The 21,263-nt window shown below is 42.2% G+C and overlaps 1 protein-coding gene across 8 annotated transcripts in view; it reads left to right on the forward strand.

The window, feature by feature from the left end:
- MLLT10 (MLLT10 histone lysine methyltransferase DOT1L cofactor) overlaps positions 1-21,263 on the forward strand; it is a 139,514-nt gene continuing 118,251 nt past the window's right edge. For 2 of the 8 annotated variants that reach the window (XM_087776542.1, XM_087776568.1), the window contains exons 1-3: positions 1-243; positions 866-1,034; positions 4,819-4,898. In XM_087776542.1, the coding sequence (XP_087632668.1) occupies positions 205-243; positions 866-1,034; positions 4,819-4,898 (288 nt within the window). In that variant the 5' untranslated portion in view covers positions 1-204. Of the gene's footprint in view, positions 244-442; positions 777-863; positions 1,035-4,818; positions 4,899-7,303; positions 7,354-19,100; positions 19,291-21,263 lie in introns of those variants that run through there. The other 6 variants (XM_087776505.1, XM_087776523.1, XM_087776534.1 and 3 more) reach the window with 6 other exon arrangements.

Consider the following 21,263-nt stretch of genomic DNA (forward strand, 5'->3'; position numbering starts at 1 on the left):
GGGTGGGAGCGGGGCGCATGTCTGCCACCTCCCCGCCCCCCCACGCCGCGGGGAGGGGGGCAGCAATAAGCCCGTCTAACGCTCGCCCGGGCTGGGAAGGGAAGCGGTTTCGCAGGGGCCGTCCCGAGGCGCGCCGAGCGGCCCGGCCGGCGGCCCCGGCAAGGGAGCGCCTGAGGGTTAGGCCGGCCGGGGTGGGGGGCAGAGATGGCTCGCCCGGGGGACGGCGAGTGGCAGCGCGCCGAGGTGGGTGCCCGAGCGGGGGGGCGCGGCGGGCGGGCCGGGGCCGGGGCCGGGGCCCGGGCCGGGGCCCGGCGGGCCGGGCCATCAGGTGGCGGGGCTGCCGGCGCTTCCGGCCGGCGCGGAGGCGCGGCGAGGCGAGGGGCGGGCGGGCGGGCCTGGCGGGGCGCCGCTGGCTCGCGCACGCTCTCTCGGCGCGGCGGTTGGAGCCGTTGGGGGGGGGCGGGGGGCGCGCGCGCTCGCAGCCGCGGCTCACGTTCCGCGGGCGGCTCGTGAACCATCGCGAGGAGGCCCGGGCCGAGGCCTTCCCCGCGGGGGCGCGCAGTGCGCCTGCGCGCCGGCCCCGCCGCCTTGCCCGTCCGCCTGCTGCGGGGTGTCCTCCTCAGCGTTACCGCCGCCGGGCTGCCCCTGCCTGCTTGCGTGACTGATACAGCCTGGCCGGTTGGTCGGGCGGGGGCGAGAAGAGGCTCTCAGCCAGCGGTCATGGGCCCTCAATCATTGCCGTGGCGGCGGTGGCGGCGGCGGCGGCTGAGTGACTGAGGGGAGACACCGCCGGGGGAGGGGGCAGGCAGGGGGCGAAGCGCGTGTGTGCGTGTGTGTTGTTGACGACGGTGTTTTTAACCCTTAGATGGTCTCTAGCGAGCCGTTGCTGCTGCCTGTGTCACTGGAGGGCGAGTTCTCCAATAGCATGAAGGAGATGATCGGCGGCTGCTGCGTGTGCTCCGACGAGAGGGGCTGGGCCGAGAACCCGCTTGTCTACTGCGACGGGCACGGCTGCAATGTCGCAGTGCATCAAGGTGAGTAGGCAGGCGAGTGCCAGCTCACCCGCTCTGCCCTCCGGCCTCGCTGCTTCCTTCTTTACCCTCCCTGTCCTCTCCCCTTGGGCCTACTCCCCCCCCCCCCCCTTACCCCCCTTGGCCATTTTTCCCCCCTTCTTGTCTCCCTCCCCCCTCCCAGCTCCTTCTTGTCACCCATGAAGCCTATTTTCTTCTTTCTATGGCCACGTGCTTTCTGGTCTGACCTGTCCTGTCATCCTCTATCCTTCCAGTTTGTCTGTCTTTTCCCTCATGTGAGACTTCCTATATTATGACTTCCTATATTATGGCTATGAGAAAGGAAGAATCCCCCCTTCCATTTTTTTTTTTTCTTCCCTTCCTCTTCCCCTTGTACCTCCCCTGTGTCTATGTTTTCCAGTCCGCCTTTGCACCCTGTTAACAAACTCAGCTGCAGCAGTCCAAAGACTACCTGAAACTCCTTTCCTTCTTTGTGGAACCTCTTACTAGTCTCTGTTCTGGCAACTGTGGCTGTATTTCTTTCTTCCTGTGCTCGATGCCTGTTGTCCCTGCCTTCCCAAGTTAGAAAAAAATGACTTGAGGGGCAGCCAGTATGCTAGGAGGGTTTAGGGCTGGAAGAGAGCTGTGTGTAGGAAAGAGTTAGCTGTCATGTGATTTCTTCGTCTGCCTGCCTTTCCTTGAATGTCATTTGGCTGATGTTTCCTGGTAGATGAAGAGACTTCCTGTTGTGGTTCTGCAGGGGGAGGGTGCTAGTTGGAATGGCTGATGCTGGATTTGTTTGGATTAGTGGAGGCTGGTTGGTTGGGTTCCAGCTCAGCTCAGGAGCTGGCATGTTCCCTCTATGTGTGATTGTTTTGTTTCTGTCAGTGGGTTGACCCTTCTTGTGAGAGCAGAGGGAGAGACTGGATTCTGCTGCTTACATTGTAAGAAAGGAAACTTCCTTACAATGATGACTTCTGCTTTATGGTAGCAGAAGTAAGCAATGCGATGGTAGCTTCTCCGTATCAACTCCCAAGCAGTCATATGAACTCCGTGCCTAGCTCTTTCACTCCTTCTAGATGGTGAACAAATTGGAGGAGACAGAAAATCCTAAATCCAGTTCATTAGTCTGAATGCCTAGCGCATGTGAAAGAACTACTACTGTGTGCCTCATGCTTGGTCTTAAATTGTGTTGAAGGTGATATAGTAACTGTTTGTTTCAGGTATATGATCCTTTGTAAACTGACAAGAAATAATGAGAAATAGTAATAATTTAAGGAGATCTGCAAAAGAATTCAATTATTCTTGTTAATGTTGGATTGAATGCAGAGGGGAGCTGACACGATCTTTGAAATTAGTCTGGTTTTGAATTAGTTTTCTGTTGTCTTAAGAGCTGAGTAATGTTAACCAGTAAGTTAACTCTGCTTTCGTGGAATCTTAGGATCATGAAAAATAACGCTAAAACATGAATACTTCTAGAAGTCATACCGGAACTAGCTATTATTTTTGGATTATTTTGGGCATCTTCCTTTGCATCTAGAGCCTTGCTGATATTTTCAGTGAAAGAATTTGATGATAGCAGCAGTTGGAGCTGAAATAGTGGCAACAACAAAAATCTGTTTTAAGAAGTGTTTCTCATATAGAGGCACGCTTCAGTAAATTGGGTAGAAGAATATTGAATTTTTTTTTTTTTTTTTTTAAGGTGAGGTCCAAATCTGAATTTGAATGTGGCAGGAAGTGTGCAATGTACTGTTGCTTCTAAATCCAGACGCTGTTGTAGACGTCTTAAGAAAAGAAGAACTGTATGTTTTGATTTACTGTCTAATTGATGTTTTACTTTTTGGATTTGATGTGTCACGTGAAGGTGGTAGAGGAAGCATGTCCACTCTTTTTGTAGTCTTTCTGTAGTAAAAGTAGCAGTCCTCATGGTTAAAGCTGGTAGTCCTTATTTGAAGTTCAGACAGCAGTATTACCCATGAGACTTTATTAACTGCATTTTTTGTTATTATAATTATTTTTAGTTCAGAGGAAACTTCTTTTCAAGTGTTAAGGCATTGGCAAGTTGTGGAGGACAAAATCCCTTCATGTGTTTAAAGAAGGTTTGCATAGTAGTGGAAGTATAAACCAAAGGAAGCCCTGGAACTCAATAAACAATATCACAGTGTATCGGAACACGAACCTGTGGTGGACTTTTTTAGGCTCTAGGTGTACTGTTACGTTTGCAGACATAGAAGTACTTCACTTCAACTTTGGTCTTCGCCCAGCTCGTGTTGCCTTTGAATCTAATTGCCAGCCCTGTCTCTGAGTTGCATTCTGTAATTAGTTTCTTACTCTGCACTGTCTCTTGCTAATTTAAATGTATGATTGCACATTTAAACTCTCCCTCTTAATTTCTAAAGAGGAATTCAAAGTCCTCCTCATCTGTGGTTAATATAGATGCAACAAAAGCAAGATGTTTTTTCTCATGTTAAAGAACTTTATTGTACAGTAGAAGGGGCTTACCAAGGTAGTTTCGTCTGTCAGTACTTGGATAATGTATTTGAAAATCTGACAACTGATCTTAATGTGACTACATGTATGTATATAGTAGGAAATTATTTCATTGACTTTCCTTCATAGAAGGAAAGGTGTATTAGCCAGACTTTTTTTTTTTATACTACTATTGCATTACTGGTTTTCTTTTCTTCTTCAGGCTAGCACAAAACCAATAATATTTTTCTATGTATACTAGAAGATACTAATTTAGTCTCAGCTTTCCTCTTAACCATTAATTTAGCATATATATATATTTTTCTAGTTAAGCACTTAAACCAGATTTTCTTATTTGAATAACATATGACTGTTGGGAATTGAAATATTAAAAATACGATGTCAGATTCAGGATTATCTCTTTGAGGAAAATGTTTGGCTTTTTGATTGTTTGTTATTAGTTGTTAAACCCATACAGATATTAGAATATACTCACAGCCCTTGTGTTCTTGTATTTTCATTCTCTCAGCAGTTCTTAAAGTTTCTTGATCTGCGCATTTCAAACATGAACAGTACTGCCAAATTACTAAACTCTTTTCCTGTGGAATTTCTTATCAAACTCCTGCCTTTTTTTTTTTTTTTTTTTTATATACTATAAAATACAGATGACAGTCTTGCAGAGAAATCTGCATGTCTCAAAATCTCTGTCCTACGGATTTATGTTGTAGCCTGACTATAGTTGCAACTGATCCTAGCCCTGGTGCTCAGTTTAGTTTGTATTTACAGCTCCATATGAATTTTCAGGGGGAGAAAAAGGCAAACTTTGTATCTTTCTTCAGTTTGTTGTGGATTTCTTGCTTAAGACCACTTGTCTTACTCATAAAGAGTAAGAGAACTTGATCATAACTGAGTGTGTGAATGTCTTGCGACAAACTTGGACTTGTTAGTTGCTTTTAGTTTTCTTGTAAAAAAGACTTTACTATAAATGATGAGTGTTTGTTACTGTGAAGTATTTTACCTGTTTTGCTGATAAATAAATAGTGGAACAGATCACATATGAAACATTGCTGCTTTTGAGTGGTTATATTACTTTTCAAGCTAATCAGTATTTTTTTGTTTAATTTAACAAATTTTGCATAAATTTTTAAGTGGAAGCTGCTTGTACTTCATTTTGAGTAACATTGTGATAGGATTTCATGTGCAATGTATAGATGTCCATTTGACTTCTTAAAATGATGCGAGATCAACTAATACTAAGCTTTTTTTTTTATAACATTCATGTTAGTAGTACTGTAGTGCTGCTTATGTTTGCTGAAATATTTTGTCTTGTTCAAAACAGCTTGCTATGGAATTGTTCAAGTACCCACTGGACCTTGGTTTTGCAGGAAGTGTGAATCTCAGGAAAGAGCAGCCAGAGTGGTATGTGCTTTGTTTATTAAGTAATGCTTGTGTGGATAATATTTACCTAAGTATCCCAGTAATAGTAGAAAATAGCTTAGTGTTCTCTCGTAATTCCGTGTAGATGCTATTCAGAAAGACCTGGTTTTTGTGTGTTTTTTTTTTTTTTTTTTTTTTAAGTGGAAATACGTTACTGTCTCTAAGTATTCTGACAATTTTGGGGGGGGGGGATGTGGGGTTCTTTTTGGTTGTTTGGGTTTTTTTATTTTTTTTCCCCAACTGTTTCAAAGATTATTTTCTTCTTGTCTATGGTGTGGGTTTTGTGTAATTTTGTCACATTTTGTTAGGTATGGGGAGGAAATAGAATCTGTGTCCAATTTTCTTTTACAGCAACTTTAGCTTGCCAGTTGAAAGCTTCAGTCTAGGAATGCTTAACCAATGAGTAGTGTTCTTAATTTCGGAATCTAATGCTTACTTGGAATGTGATACTTATAATTGAAGAAACATTTTCTTTCTCTGCCTTTTTAATTTTTATGGTAAATATTGGGGATTCAGATAATCCTTCTGAACAGCAACAAAAAAACCCAGCACTTTCTTTTTTTCATTGCATGAGGGGTTTTTTTTTGGTCAGACTTGTATGTTTTAGATCAAGCTGCATGATATCAGGCATTTTTAGAAAAGAGACAATCACATTTCTCATTACTTGGCACTTTTTCATTTGTGTTCCAGCAAAAGATAAAGTGAGAGTATTTAGAAATACTAAGGTGTTCCTTTGCCTCTGAAAACATTTTTCATATAAGAACTGGAAGAGAACGTGGTGCAGCATCTTAGGGCAGCATGTAAACTATTTCTAACTTTCATATATAAAGGCAAATGAAGAGCCTGAAACCAAATTTTCTGTTGCTGTCAGTGACTGGCAGAGTGTTTACATGAGCCTGTTTGCTGTACCTATTTCCTTTTCTAATATAAACTACTATAGAAATGGTAGCATGACCTAATGTGTGAATTTTTGGCACAGGACTGAAGAACCTTGTTCCTCTACTTTTTCCCAACTTGCCACTAGTGTTTTCATAATGCCCTAGTAAGCTAGACTTTGTTACTCCTTCAAAAGCAGACCTGTTGGTGGGAACAAGATCGGATTTATTTCTATGTGCTCTCCAAGTATTTGTCAACAGAAAATCAAAACCGCCACCCTTTCTAAAGAAAGGCTGTTTCTTTCTTTTCCTGGGAAGACCATCAGCAATGTGAAGTTTTATGAGTAGCATTTTTTAATGTTGCTGAGTTTGATATATACAGGTTGACAGCAAAGTTAGAAATACAGAGGGGGGAAAAGAGAGATGGTGGCTAGAAGGAGGATTTTTCTGGTGCATGACAGGGAATTCTCATCAGGATTTAGGATATAGTTATTCCTAGCTTCTCCTGACACAAGGAATGAAGGAGAACTGTACTGAGTTGTAAAATAAACAATGTCTCACTGCATTCTGATAATTTCTTGAGTTTACCAAAGAGAATAGCTTTGACAGGCATTATAATGCTTTTCTTTGCTGTTTGAAGTTAAGAAGGAATGGCGATGAACTTAACTGAATTCTCTGCCTGCTGTATTCTGTTCTTGTTTCCACCTAATGGGGTCTGTTTATGGTACAGTTCAACAAGTTGATTACTGATCTTGTTTCAAAAGCCAAATCTTTCCCATTTGTAATATAGCATAGGTTTAAATGGTTCTCAAGTGAAACTAATTGCATGTGAGGTAGAACAGATTGATAATAGTTGAAGTTTTAACAACTACTTGTATGTTAGTGAGTTAGAAACATGGTGGCTGTCTCTGAGGTGTCTTGAAGAAGCCCTTAACATTCAAAAACTAAACTGAAGCTTTGACTTCAGTATGAAGACTGGAACTTTACTGTAACCAGTTTATCAGACTCAAGTTGTAACACACTTACTTGCAAAAGCAGACCTCTTTATTAACTGTAATTAACAGAAATTAACTGTATTACATTGAACATGCTTCTACTTACTTATTTTTAATCTTTAAAAGACGTGAGTCTTGCACTCAAGGCATATTTTTCCTTGCTGATGCGGCCTGAATTGTGTGGTTTTTTTTTTTTTTTTTTTTTTTTTTAAAGCTGCAGTTACTGGGCAAATAAATCCGTTCTGATAAGAGTCCAGGGTTAATTGCTTGCACTAAAGTTAGTCTTGTTTTAACAACTGAAAGAAATAAACTAACTCAGGAGCATGTAACTCAAGTAGGTGGGTCACCAGAGAACTTTGCTTAACAGCAGGTTAGAGCAGTTGGCTTCCCATATACCTTCAGCTGTTATACACTGACGTCTGCTGTGTTCCCTTTCCTCTGTGTGCTGCTGCTAAGCTGGTACATACTGCTTGTCAGTAAAAGCGGTGGCTGATTTTTTTTTTTGTTTTGTTTTCAGCCACATGAACCTCCTGGCTGGTTGCCTTCTGCATTTTTGATAGTGAGGTGGTAGGTAGTGTCTTGGGTTTTGAATGGTCAACTGCTAGTTGGAAAGCACAGTTCCATACCTGACAAGTCGTATTGAGTCTTGGCTCTAGCGGAGTCATGTTTTTGTGTGTGTGGGAGAAACTGCAATTTTTGTAAACCTGAACTGTTTGGATAATGGACATATTGAGGTGTCTGGTAATTATTTGACTTACCTTATAGTCGTGCATATGTAGTACGTAATAAATAGAAGGTTGTAATCCCAGTGTGCACTTCTTACAATCACTGTCTTAAGTTTTTAACTTGAAAAGTCTTAGCTTTCCCTAAATCAGCTAATTTAAATTAGCTGACCTATAGTGAGCTTGGAACGTGAATCTCTTCAAGATGGGTGGCAACTGCTCCTAGCTTTGCCTGTGTCAGCACCAGCTGTTATTACCCTGCATAGTGGGCCCTTTTTATGTCTTCACATGTACCTCAACTTCTGAATCAAAAAGCAGGGCGGATACATGTTGATGTAGGAAGAAGTAATATTAGGGTCTGTGTGAGGATGTATACATAGGGAGTAGTATGTAAGGGACTTCGGGTCCTGGCTTGGGAAATTGAATGGTGCGTGTATGTTGTCCGGGGGCTGATAGTACTGGTATCCAAAGAGAGAACAGAGAAGCTAAGTTTAGGAATTGTAGCACAACTGTTGTTCAAAAAGACTGTTTTCCCCATCATCCTATTATGTGCCAAACATCTTTCTTGATGATCTTACTTTAAGAATGACTTAATTATAGTATATATGGGGTGTAAATAGATAATGTGTTTATGGTTTACTACAAGCTACTACTATTCATGCTTATCATGAGGGAGCTGGAATAATCCATGTGCTAGAGATACCAGGCACCACAGAGGCATCCAGCATTTGGACAAACAGTTAGCTTGGTCAGGCTTATTAGCTACATGTAGGGGCTGGTCCTTGTGAATCTAACTCGATTCAGAGAGACCAGGAGATCTCAGTATTGAACTTCAGTGTTATGAATTCCAGGAAGTTTTACTAGCTCAAGCACAGCTCAGCCTGTACATGTGAAGTCAGATTGCTTACGGCATTGCAAGTGAATTAATATGCTGTTGATCTGTTTCACTGGAATATGTATATTATAAGCCTGTCATTGTGTCTGGAAGAATCAGTTTTGACTTGGTACAAATTACTCTAACGTCGTAAAGGTGGTGTTTTTTCCACTTGGCATTTCTGTGTTAGTTTTTTTTGATGGCGTGGCTCATGGAGTACTGGCCCAGAACTGAGTCAGCACATTTGCGCAACACTACAGCTGATCTAATAAGCCACCTGGATTTTAGTCCTGGGGAATGTGTTGATGGGGCTGTGATTCCCTGTGGAGCTAGCCACATAAGATTTGAGATAGTATTCATCTGAATCTCAGCTGAATGTAGCGTAACTGGAGTCTCTGCACTTGCACATGTGTTTCTTGGAACTTGGTGCAGAGACAGAAAGATTGTCATTGCAGAGTTAGTTTAGATCACACAGTACTTAAGAATTCAGAGCTGTAGAAACACAGCTATACTGTTTACCTCCGAAGCCAGTTCAGGTACATTGTGCTCTCATAGTGATAGGTTCCTGCTAGTAATCCTGCCAGACTCGAGCTGTTCCTGCATCTGCTGCACAGATGATCCACAGTCTGAATGCTTGAGATTTTTTTTTTCTTTAAATGTTTAATACAGCGGTTGTAGTTCGCTTCTCCAAGTTCCGTTTTTTAAAAAAATAATCTTTCATCACGTGCATCTACAAGTTTGTTATTGTAGAGTTGCTCATAAGAGTTGTATGATGTATCCATAGTTTAACACCTCACCCCCAGCATAGTGTAAAATAACCATAGATGTAGTATTACTTGGCTTTTGCCTAAACAGAAGGAGGCAAAGAAGGAGGAAGTAGGAATGTAGGTTTTCGATACGCAGATCGGTTTGTGATCAGAGCTCTGACAGCTCTGGCTCAACAGGCTGCCTCCAGGGGAATGGGATCTCTGTGCCTGTGCTTTGAATCAGTTTTCCTGTGGTTATTAGACCTGTGTTTGTAAACTAGAATGCACATTGATAAATGCGGTCACAATAGAGGTGTACTAAGCTTAATTTTAGAAGAAGAAAACTTGCTGTTTTCTTTTTTTCTTCAGTTTGAAATACTGTCCACCAAACTAGTCAGGACTAATACACTATGCATTCTCTTTGAAGATATCTCTTGAAATAATTCTTAAAGAAATTTTGAAATGAATGCTTTTTTTAATGTATATCCATAGTTCTCCTTAAAGAACGTTTTATATAAGAATATTACTACAACTACTTCTGAGAATACTGTAACAAGTAGTAGAAAAACTGCTTTAGTTTTGAGTATACAACAGAAAAATTGACCTATGTGCTTTTGTTATTTGTGTGGCTTTTACACAGCAGTAGAATAGTAAACTTCTAAATAAGAGAAGGAAAAGTGACTGTAAAATACAAATTACTAGTAGATTTTTTTTTATAAATATGATAAACTACTACTTATTTACAATATCCTCCTGCCCGCCCCCTCCCCCCCCCCAACCAAAAAACCAAAACCCCACCAGCAGAACAGTCTTGTCTTTTATGAATGGCTATGCAGTCTGGAAGGCAGTGAATGTTTTTTTTGTAGCTGGATAACTGGAATAAAAAGTCTGCCTGAAGATACTTAGGCACAGCATGTGAAACAACTTTTATTCTGAAATGCTATTGATTGAGTGATGTGTGTTTCTTGTCCATTACATAGATGGGTGAGTGTTGTTTGCTTTGCATTTCAGGAGTAGGAGAAAATATTTTTTTCCTGTTCACATTTTTTTTTTTTTGTATACGTAGTGATTACAGACCCATCACCTTATTGCACTGCGACTCAAAAGACGACAGCATTGCGTAGGATTGCAAGGTGTCTGGTCATCAGTGTTAGTAGTACAAACGGCAGAAGGTGTTGCAGAAGTGCAGTATAGCTTCTGTGCATCTTCCTATTCGGTGAACTGAATCTTACGCACTGTATTGTGTGCTGTGTATATCGAAGTGGGAGTATTAATGCTATTTCTGATTGTTCTGCCTTCATGCTTTTCTTTTCCTTTTTGTGTGTGTGCTGCGTTTTTCCCTGCTTATATACATACTTGCTACTTGGTTCCTAAATACACAGCTGAGTTCAAAAACTTATTTGCAGCACTTACTACAGCAGAAGAGGTCTGCTAATATTTTTCAGTTTTGATTAGCTGCAGTTAACCTAAATGTACACCTTATTTGTGCAGTAATTTAAAATTACATTATGCTAAATATGGATACATAGAGTATTCAGGCTTTGTAACACAGTGTAAAATAATTGCATCACTCAAGTACTATTTGATCAAAAAATTTTTAACATAGATATCAATATCACAGGTACTTTAGTAAATGCTCTAAGGGTTCTGTGGCAGAATTACTAACCAAAGTGAGACTAGAGCAAAACATTTTACGTTACAGGAATTGCTTAATTCTTACGCAGAAATGTTTTGTGCTGGTTAGTGTCATTGGTAGACTGTTAAATCATTGGCAAAAGAAGTCTCTAAAGTAAGCAAGGAGCTCTTTAACTGCAAGAAGCCTTAAAATGCATGCTAGCATTTTATACCTAGGAATTTTTAGGGTACAGCTGTGGTATGTTGCAGGACGACACTGAAGTGAACCATCGCATACTGTGTTTTCTTCAGCTGGATTGAATTGGGTCAGTAGCGTACTTTCAGCCTGATAACAAAAGCTTGGGTGTTTAGCTGGAAATCCAGCCAAACATGACAGATATTTCTCATGGCCTTCTGATGCTTTCCATTGAAGATCAATGTGTGAATCATAAAAATTTGTGTATGTTTATAATTTGGATTCCTGCAAAATGTAGCAGGGTTTACTAGTCTTAAATATTTAGTGGGAGATTTATGGCTTTGGACTTCTGAAGTTGGAGTAGCCAGATCTTGATACATGCTGTGTGTCGCCACTATGTGACATTGTACTCTATGTTCCCTCTCTTCTAGTTACCTTACATGTATTGAGTAAAACTATGACTAAATGTCACCTGTAGTACGTACTGACTGGATGGTCTTGGAAGAATGCTGATTTGCATGTTGAGTGCCTCTAATCTTCTTGTCATAGTCTGTAAATCTGTAGTAGATGTTTTTGACAGAGCTAACTGAATCTGCATATATTTTTATCTGATGCCTTGATAAAGAGAACTAGGTCGAGTCTCTTTAATTTATCCAGGTATAAAACCCGAAATGCTTCAGGTAGTCAGTCTGTTTTTCTTTTACCTGTCAACTGTCTGCTTTAAAAAAAAGTTCTCTCCTTCTCCTGGGACAGATGACTGAATAGAGATGGGGCAGAGATTTGGCAAATTTGTCAGCATCAAGAAATGATTATTTGAAGATGGAGATGACTTAATTTCTTAAGTTGTCAAGTTGCAGAACATAGCACTTTTCGAGAGAAGTACTGACAGTATGCGTTCGTTTGCTCTATTAGTGGTGTCAGCCAGTTGGGGATTCCTGAATGTGGCAGAAGATCTTTTGATTCCTGTTGGTTCTTCATTGTGGCTTATAAATACTGGAGTCTGGGGTGAGTCATAGGTTGGAAACACTGGAACTTTAGTTTGCTTCTCTTCAGATACCTTGGTTGAAAAATGCTGTAGTTAGCTACTTGCTGACTTCTGCTTCAAATGCTTGCGTGGTTGCAAGCTATCATTTATAGAGCCATTTAGATCAAAATATTGAAGGTGGGTATTTTGTGGGTTTATAAGTAAGGTCTTAAAATACCGCAGGTTGAGACTATTGATAAGATATATTGCTATCCAGCTGTAGTTTAGAAACTGATAAATAAGAAAATGTGGATTTGGTTTTGTAGATAGCGGTCTCTTCATTGGTTGGGCTATGTGTTCCTATAGAAGCTATTGGAAAAGGGGTTATGCAATTCATCCTTTTTGCTGTACTGAACAAGTGAAAAATGAAGTTTTGACTCTGGCAGGTATGATAAAGCATGGGTGTAAAAAATCAGACATAAACCCTACTGGGAATTTTCAAAGTGCCTAACTGGTTTTAAGGAAAAAGAACCAAAGAAAAGATTAGTAAAATATCAGAGTAAAAGGATTTGATATGAATAGATAGCCTAAGTTTGGTGTGAGTAGAGCTTCAGTAATTTCAGCAGCATCTGGGAATGCTTGTGAGCTTTATTGGACTTTCTGGAGGCTTCAAGGGCCGTGAGGATGATCTTCTCTGGTTAGTCTTTGTATGTTGGCAGTATCGGGTTTGCTTCATAGAAGGTAGTTTGAAGGGGTGAATGGAAAAATGAGATGTCACTAGGTTCTGAGGGCTGGGGTAAGTTACTGCCGGCAGAGGTAGACATGGTCAGTCTGGTATGCATCCTGTTGCTGGGTCTGTTTTTATACTAACTGCCTTAGAATTCTCATCTATTGATGGAATTTATGCCAAGACCTAAATTTCCAGTGTACTGGTTTGTACCACTCTGTAAATGCCTGTGGGTTTTTCTTCTGGTTGTCTAATCTTGCAAAAACTGTTTCTTTGTAGGCTCTAAGGCATTTGTTCTTCTGTAGATACCCTCTGATTAGCTGAATTTGAGTGAGGTTTTCTGTTAAGTATAATCTAATTGTCTGTGGTGTAATTAGTACACTTTCATGTAAGTGTCTTTAGAATATGGTGTCTCTTTATAGAGGGAGCTATGTTTACATTGGTTGTTCAGTGCCATATTTGCCTGAATCTAACACAAACTAATCGCTAAAATGACCCAACGTTTTTCCAGGTTTATCAGGGGAAAAGAGAGTTTTTTCTTATTTTCAGTGTTTTCATTCCAATGTATGTGTATGGGTTTGTTTGTTTGGTTTTTTTTACTTCCCCTCCCCTGCCCCATCAAAGAAATGGGCCAAAACGCTAGGGCGAAGAGAGATGTAGAAAGAAAAGTATAAAAGGAAGATGAGAAAATGTAAGATTCTCTCCTCTGGAGAAGATGGAGTACTAATCTCACGCCCTTTGGGGGAGAAGGAGAATAAACAGCAAAAATGTTTTGAGCTTAGAAGATAATTTTTCATCAAAAAAAGTGAATAAAGAACTTCAGCTAGGTACATATAGGTAGGATGATGTATGTGCAGCATTGATATAACTGAAACTCTAGACGTGATTTGTGATCAGCTTTGTATCTATTTTTGGTTTTGTTTTCTAGGTATCTATTTTTGTTTTTTTTGTATGTGCCTGCCAGCGTTAAATTGTTTTACATTAACGTCAATAACTACCCATATGGATGTCTCTACCCTTCTAAACCAGTTTTTTAACCCATATTAAAATACTTTGTATCATCGAAAGTAGTAGTGTGTAAGACTATCTAGCGTATTAAAAGTCTATAGGATAGGGAAAGATCATCTTAGATATGATAAAGAGTATTACAAGTGACTTTTGTATGTTTCCTTCTGCTAACACCCAAGGGTGAGACAAAATGGGATGGAATATTGGTGAAGGTAGGTGAAACTGTACCACAGGACTTGGGAGATGAATACCTGGATGCAGTCAGCTGTGCTGCAGGCTTCCACAACTACTGATGAATGGGAGACAAGATTGCTAAGAGCATCAGGAGCTGCCAGTTGGAAACCATTGATTAGAAACTAACCTTCTGATCAGCTGCTTTGCTTACCTTTGTAAATCTGTCCCTGTGCTTTGGGGGAGTGTGTTGAGTTGGTGCATTTTGATATATACAGAAATACCCAGTAGCATGGCATGCTGTAAAATAGATGTATTTGGAAGCAAATTCAGAAGTAAAGCAATAAGGTGACTCCTGCTTGGCAACTGACTCTCTCCTCCTAGGTTAATTTTAAGAAAGTCATAAGAATTTGATGGAGTGTGTGCACATTTTGTTTTCACTAAAATGGGAACTAAAATTCAAACCAAAACCAAATGGATTTAACCAGTCTGCTGTTTGATTAATGATTAACAGGAGCAGCAGAATAAAATGTTTTGTATGTCAAGTTTGAACTCCTGTTGATGAAAGGATTGAAAGAGATTGTGTGTCAGGTTTCAAGAACTGTGATGCTGATTTTGTGTAACTTGCTATTTTGTTATTTGTAACTTTAAGGGTCATGTATTGCAATCTCTTAAAGTTGTTCCTTTCAGTTAAATACTGTTTGTTTGCTGTTGTCAAGCAATATGAAACAGTAATTCTGTGATCAAAATGTATTTTGGATTAAAAAAAAACTCTTCTGGAAGCATGGGTGTCATGCTGGATATAGTACAGCTTGGGAGGGAAAATAAGCTTGTAAACTAAACAGTTTGTGTATATGTGGCTGATGCCTATTAAGAAACTTGGAATATATGAATGTCAGGGAAATACCGAAACAAAGTTGGCCTAATAAGTATGTCTGGGTCTGGGCCCAAGAAATATGTCTATATTACTACTGAAATGAAATTAGTCTGTTTCAGGTGTGGTGTGTGATTGTTTTTGGTTTTGTTTGGTTTGTTTTCTCTTTGTTTTGTTTTGGTTTTTTTTTTTTTTTTTTGAGGGGTGTGTATAAGTGTGGTGATGTTTTGGTTGTTTTGTTTTTTGTGTTCTCTCCCCCCACCCCACCAAGGCCCTTGGTTGTAATTCCATGCTTACTTATAGGCAGCATAGATGATGCCACCTCCTGAACAGGGTGGTTGTATCCTTGCCATACTCCCTATCTGTGTTCCTGTTACATTTTTTATGTGGCATTGTTGTTTGTATGGCCTCATGGCCAAAGAGGTGATCTGGCTGAAAAAAAAGGTATTTCATTTTTAGCTTGCTGATTGGGATTTCCATGGAGTCAAATGAACGCTCTTCCCAGAGCAAGGGAGGCAGTAGAAAGTACACAGCAGGGGATGGCCAGTGATCTTCTTTTGGCAGCAGTGTGCAATTATATTAGCTTAAAGTGAGCCTGAAGTAAAGTCAGCTGGAACTGCAGCCTAATTTCTCAGCTAACTTTTAGGAACTGTGGTCTATTTAATCTGCTGTAGATCTTCTTGCGTTATTTAGGTTAACAGGTCATATTGAGACACACGGTTTATTGCCTCGTTGCAATGCGGGGAATTCAGTCCTGCAGGACTTTACTTGGTTGACAGTCATTATTCAGGTGAACGGTTCCATTGGCCTACCTTGGACCAGAATTCAGTAAATTACTTGCACAAGAATTCCTTGAGCTTTGTTTTCTTATAACAAGAGACAGCATATAATGGATGTTTGCAGATGATGCTTTATGAAACTCGCTCCAAATTTACAGAACCCTGAGGGAAGAACAATGTTATATTCCTACTAGTCTTTTTTTTCCCTCTTCTACTTGTATAGTCTTGTTCCTGTCTCTCTTTATCTTCCCTATCTATTACATCTCTTGTGCATTCTCTTCATTTCAACATGAATCAGGTTATCTACTGCTAGTTAAGGTAGCTGTTAGTCCTGGTTAAAATGGAAAGGCATATTTATCTAAAATGGGGGGGGGGGGGGGACACTTTGTGCCACAATGCAGTGGAGCCAAATTGGACTGTAACTAATTCAATATAGGAAGATGGGTTTATTTATCTCCTTCTTTACTTCTCTTATTTTGGTCTTCCCGTCTTGGAACTTTTTTCTGCTGAGTATCTTTAGTGGACACCCTCATTCTTTTTTCTTTTTTAAATTTTATTTTACTGGGCTTTATTTCTTCTTGGTTATTTATACTTTTTTAATAATGACGGGAAAAAAATGGGTTCTTTCCCCTTCTGTGTGGACCTCCTATGCTTTTGACTACTTTAGGTCTCTGCTGTGTGACTTTTTAAAGATTGGACCCCTCAGGAGGCAGTGGGTTTTTCGTCAGACCGAGGCAGTCTCAGTTCACCTGGATGCTAAGGTTACAGGATCAGTCTTCTTTCACTTAATTACCTTGCTGATTATGTAGCTCAGAAGTGAGTTGTGACAGTTACACTGTCAGACTGTTCCAGCTGCAGAACTTTGGTTTCACTTTAGTCCTCTACAGGAGACCTCATAGTCCAAAGCAATTCCTGCTGAGAGTTCACCTGAATTCTGCTTGGACAGAAGCTAGATCCATGAACTTAGTCTGTTCCACCAAAGAGCTGCAAAAATGAGATGTCCGTGTTACGCTCTGCAAGGACAGAAATGTCAGTTGCTACAACTTCAGTCTTCCTTCAGCCAGTGTTTGTGTCTTTTTCACTCCTCTTCAAATCTAAATCAACTGGCTGTACCTACAGCACCATATGCACTGGTGCCCCTCCCTGCTGTAGGACTAGTGCCCTTCAGCACACCAAAGGATGTGGTTATTCTCTTGGGTCACAGTCAGCCTCTTTGGTATTCACATTTGCACTGTCTGACCTGATGATGTTTATCTGAACTGTTGATCCATCATAGCAGGTTGCCCTATTTATGCTGTAGTGTCTTGTAGGTGTCATGTCCACCCCTGCTACCCCTTCCCGCCCCCCACACCCCCCAGCTTGTTTAGTAGTTCCCCACAATGTTTTTGAATGCTCAGACAATAAATTTGTGTCAGAAATCCTTTGCCAGAGCTAAGACTTAGAACGCACAACTGGAGAAGAGAGCCCTGGCATGGTCTGGGTGCTCAAATATTAGAGATCATCTGACCATCCATACAGATGGTCAGATTATTCCTTATACTGTATTGCAGACATCAAAGCTTTATTCCATTGTACAGGTTGTATGTGATGTGGCATTCAGTAGAGAGATTCAGCTGTTGCTGTTCACTTAAACTCCAAGCTCTGTCCATGAGTAAACTGGAAGAAGGAGACACTGCGTGGACAAAAACATGCAAATAAGATATTATAAGTAACTGGACTTCTGAGATACATATACACCCAACTATCTCCTTTCCTGTCTCCTACAGAATCCTTTGTAGCAACATGCATTTAAGCATTTTGAAAGCACCTAAGAGTTTTTTTCAGTCACTTCACAAATTCTCACTGAAACTCACTTTTTTTTTAAATGCTATATTGCTGTAAGATTTTAGAACTAGTAATAAACTGTTAGTTTAAAAAAAAAAAAAAAAGAAAAATTCTCTACTAGTGACTTGTCTCAAGGCATCATAGAATTATCATAGAATCATAGAATGGTTTGGGTTGGAAGGGACCTTAAAGATCATGTAGTTCCAACCCTGCTGCCATGGGCAGTGACACCTTTCACCAGACCAGGTTGCTCAAAGCCCCATCCAACCTGGCCTTGAACATTTCCAGGGATGGGGCATCCACAACTTCTCTGGGCAACCTGTTCCAGTGCCTCACCACCCTCATAGTAAAGAACTTCATCCTTATATCTAATTTAAATCTACCCTCTTTCCGTTTATAGCCATTATCCCTTGTCCTATCACTATGCTCCCTTGTAAAAAGTCCCTCTCCAGCTTTCTTGTAGGCTCCCTTCAGGTACTGGAGGGCTGCTATAAGGTCTCCCCAGAGCCTTCTCTTCTCCAGGCTGAACAACCCCAACTCTCTCAGCTTGCCCTCATAGGAGAGGTTCTCCAGCCCTCTGATCATCTTTGTGGCCCTCCTCTGGACTCGCTCCAACAGGTCCATGTCCTTCTTATGTTGGGGGCCCCAGAGCTGAATGCAGTACTCCAGATGGGGTCTCACCAGAGCAGAGTAGAGGGGGAGAATCACCTCCCTCAACCTGCTGGTCATGCTTCTTTTGATGCAGCCCAGGATATGGTTCGCTTTCTGGGCTGCAGGCACGCATTGCCAGGTGGTATTGAGTTTCTCATCAACCAACACCCCTGAGTCCTTCCCCTCAGGGCTGCTCTCAATCCATTCTCCACCCAGCCTGTATTTGTGCTTGGGATTGCCCCAACCCATGTGCAGGACCTTGCACTTGGCCTTGTTGAACTTCGTGAGGTTCATATGGGTCCACCTCTCCAGCCTGTCAAGGTCCCTCTGGATGGCATCCCTACCCTCCAGTGTGTCAACCACACCACGCAGCTTGGTGTCGTTGGCAAACTTGCTGAGGGTGCACTCAATCCCACTGTCCGTGTTGCCGACAAAGATGTTAAACAGTGCCGGTCCCAATACTGACCCCTGAGGAATGCCACGTGTCACTGGTCTCCACTTGGACATCAAGCCATTGACGGACTTCTCAGATATGATGGATAGTGGCTTAGCAACTTCATCTGTCAGTTCCCTCAGGACTCGTGGATGCATCTCATCAGGTCCCATGGACTTGTGCACCTTCAGTTTCCTGAGATGGTCTCAAACCTGATCTTCTCTTACAGTGGGTGGTTCTTCATTCTCCCAGTCCCTGCTTTTGCCTTCTGTAACTTGGGCGGTGTGGCTAGAGCACTTGCCAGTGAAGACTGAGGAAAAAAAGTCATTGAGTACCTCAGCCTTCTCCATATCCCACGTAACCAGGTCTCCTATTTCCTTCTGGAGAGGACCCACATTTTCCCTAGTCTTCTTTTTATCACTGATGTACCTACAGAAGCTTTTCTTGTTGCCTCTGACATCCCTGGCCAGATTTAATTCTATCAAGGCTTTAGCTTTCCTAACCGGATCCCTGGCTGCTCAGACAATTTCTCTGTATTCCTCCCAGCCTACCTGTCCTTGCTTCTACCCTCTGTAGGCTTCCTGTTTGAGTTTGAGTTTGTCCTTGTTCATCCACACAGGCCTCCTGGTGTTTTTGCCTGACTTCCTCTTTGTTGGGATGCATTGCTCCTGAGCTTCGATGAGGTGATCCTTGAATATTAACGAGCTTTCTTGGGCCCCTCTTCCCTCCAGGGCTTTATCCCATGGTACTCTACCGAGCAGAACCCTGAAGAGGCCAACGTCTGCTCTCCTGAAGTCCAGGGCAGTGAGCTTGCTGTGTGCCCTCCTCAGTGCCCTAAGGATCTTGAACTCCACCATTTCATGGTCTCTGCGGCCAAGGCTGCCCCTGAGCTTCACATTCCCCACCAGCCCCTCCTTGTTGGTGAGAACAAGATCCAGTGTAGCACCTCTCTTCATTGGCTCCTCTATCACTTGGACAAGGAAGTTATCATCAGTGCATTCCTGGGTTGCTTATGCCTTGCTGTGTTGTCCCTCCAAGAGATATCGGGGTGGTTGAAGTCCCCCATGAGGACCAGGGCTTGTGAATGTGAGGCTGCTCCTATCTGTCTATAGAGGGCCTTATCCGCATGGTCTTCCTGGTTGGGTGGCCTGTAGCAGACCCCCACTGTAATGTCACCTGTCCCTGCCCTCCCTTTAATCCTGACCCCAAAGCTCTCGGTCAGCTCCGTATCCATCCCCAGGCACAGCTCCATGCACTCCAGGTGATCATTGACAGAGAGGGTGACAGCCCCTCCTTGTCTCCCCTGCCTGTCCTTCCTAAAGAGCCTGTACCCTTCCATTCCAACACTCCAGTCACAGGAGCCATCCCACCACGTCTCCACGATGCCAATAAGATCATAGCCCTACAGGCATGTGCACGTCTCTGACTCCTCTTGTTTATTCCCCATGCTGTGTGCATTTGCATAGAGGCATTTAAGTTGGGCCCCCGATGATGAAGCTGACTTACTGGCTGGAGTGGCTGGAATTCCTTTGTGCTGCTCTTCAGGTGCTCTCCTGCTGACCTGTGATCCTTCTCCAGGCTCTGGGCATCTATTGCTGGCACTGGCATCCAACTGGTAGGAGTGGGATGGATTGAGGTTCCCCTCCCCTGGCAACTTTAGTTTAAAGCCCTCTTCACCAGCTTGGGAAGCCTATGACCGAAAATGCTCTTCCCCTTCGCTGACAGATGGACCCCATCAGCCGTCAGTAGACCAGGTTTCTCAAAGCGAGTCCCATGGTCTAAGTAGCTGAACCCCTGGCTGTGGCACCAGTCCTGTAACCACTTGTTGATTTGCCAGATTCAACTGGCCCTGGATGAAGTGCTCTGTTCCCATCTGGCAAAGCTACTGGTGTTACTATCTGGTGCATATTGAAACTTGGGAGAGCAGAAATGGGTGACACAGTCTGAGAGTGTGGAGGCTGGGATGGAGTTAGGTTCGTGATCTAGAGGGGGAAGTGGAAAGGGTCACTGTGTGGTGCATTAGCTTACTAGGGTGCAGAATGTAGCCAGAATTCCCACACCAGAAGTGCTCTGTGTCATCAGAGTGCAGGTATTTCTGCACAGTTGCCTAGCCCCAGCTCCGTGACAACCGAATGCAGGCATACTGCTCCCTGCCAGCGAGAGGATACTCTGCAGAACTCCATGCACTCAAGTTTCCTTCTGCTGTCAAAGCTTCCTCCACCACTTCAGTTTTCTGTCTTATATCTTCTCTGAGTGGTTGCAGCCAGGGCTGACCTAATGGACCCGAGTCCTATTAGAGATAGGAGACAAAAAAAAATTAGTTGAAACTGAGCTCTGAAGAGACTGAATGGAGCATGCTTAACTCTTCTGCATAAAGGACTGGTTCAGTTCCTTGCTGCTTAGTGTCCTGTGATCATTTTAAATTTTTTAATTTTGTAACTCAAGAAGTTTGCTAATTCTTTAATTATTAATGCTGCAGTGCTGTGGTTCCCTGCCTTCAGTTTTGCTGATGCAACTGATTGTGGGATTATGCTTAAGTTGCATCAGTGATATGACCTGAATTAAAAATGTTAAAAAGAAAAAGTTAATTTCACTCCCTTTCACTGATCTGGTTTAAGGTGCAGCCCTACAGATAGTTGGGTCAGCAGCTGAGGGAGTGGTGGAGGGAGAGATTAATAAGGGAGAGGTGGACGGAAGACAAGAACCTCCAAAACTGGTTTTGCCACTAGTGGAAATGTATGTCAAACTTCCACAGGCTTGCAGAGGTGGGGCAAGGTGGACTATGTTAACAGCTTCCCTTGTCTCTGTGGTAGACATATCATGTCCGCTCACTGGCCTTAAGCTGCCAGCTCACAGCTTTGGAGTGGGAACAAACTTTATTGCACTGTCACCAT

The sequence above is a fragment of the Nipponia nippon genome, unplaced genomic scaffold (genome assembly GCF_047370975.1).
Source record: "Nipponia nippon isolate SJK-2023a ecotype South Korea unplaced genomic scaffold, ASM4737097v1 scaffold_1, whole genome shotgun sequence".
Taxonomy (NCBI): domain Eukaryota; kingdom Metazoa; phylum Chordata; class Aves; order Pelecaniformes; family Threskiornithidae; genus Nipponia; species Nipponia nippon.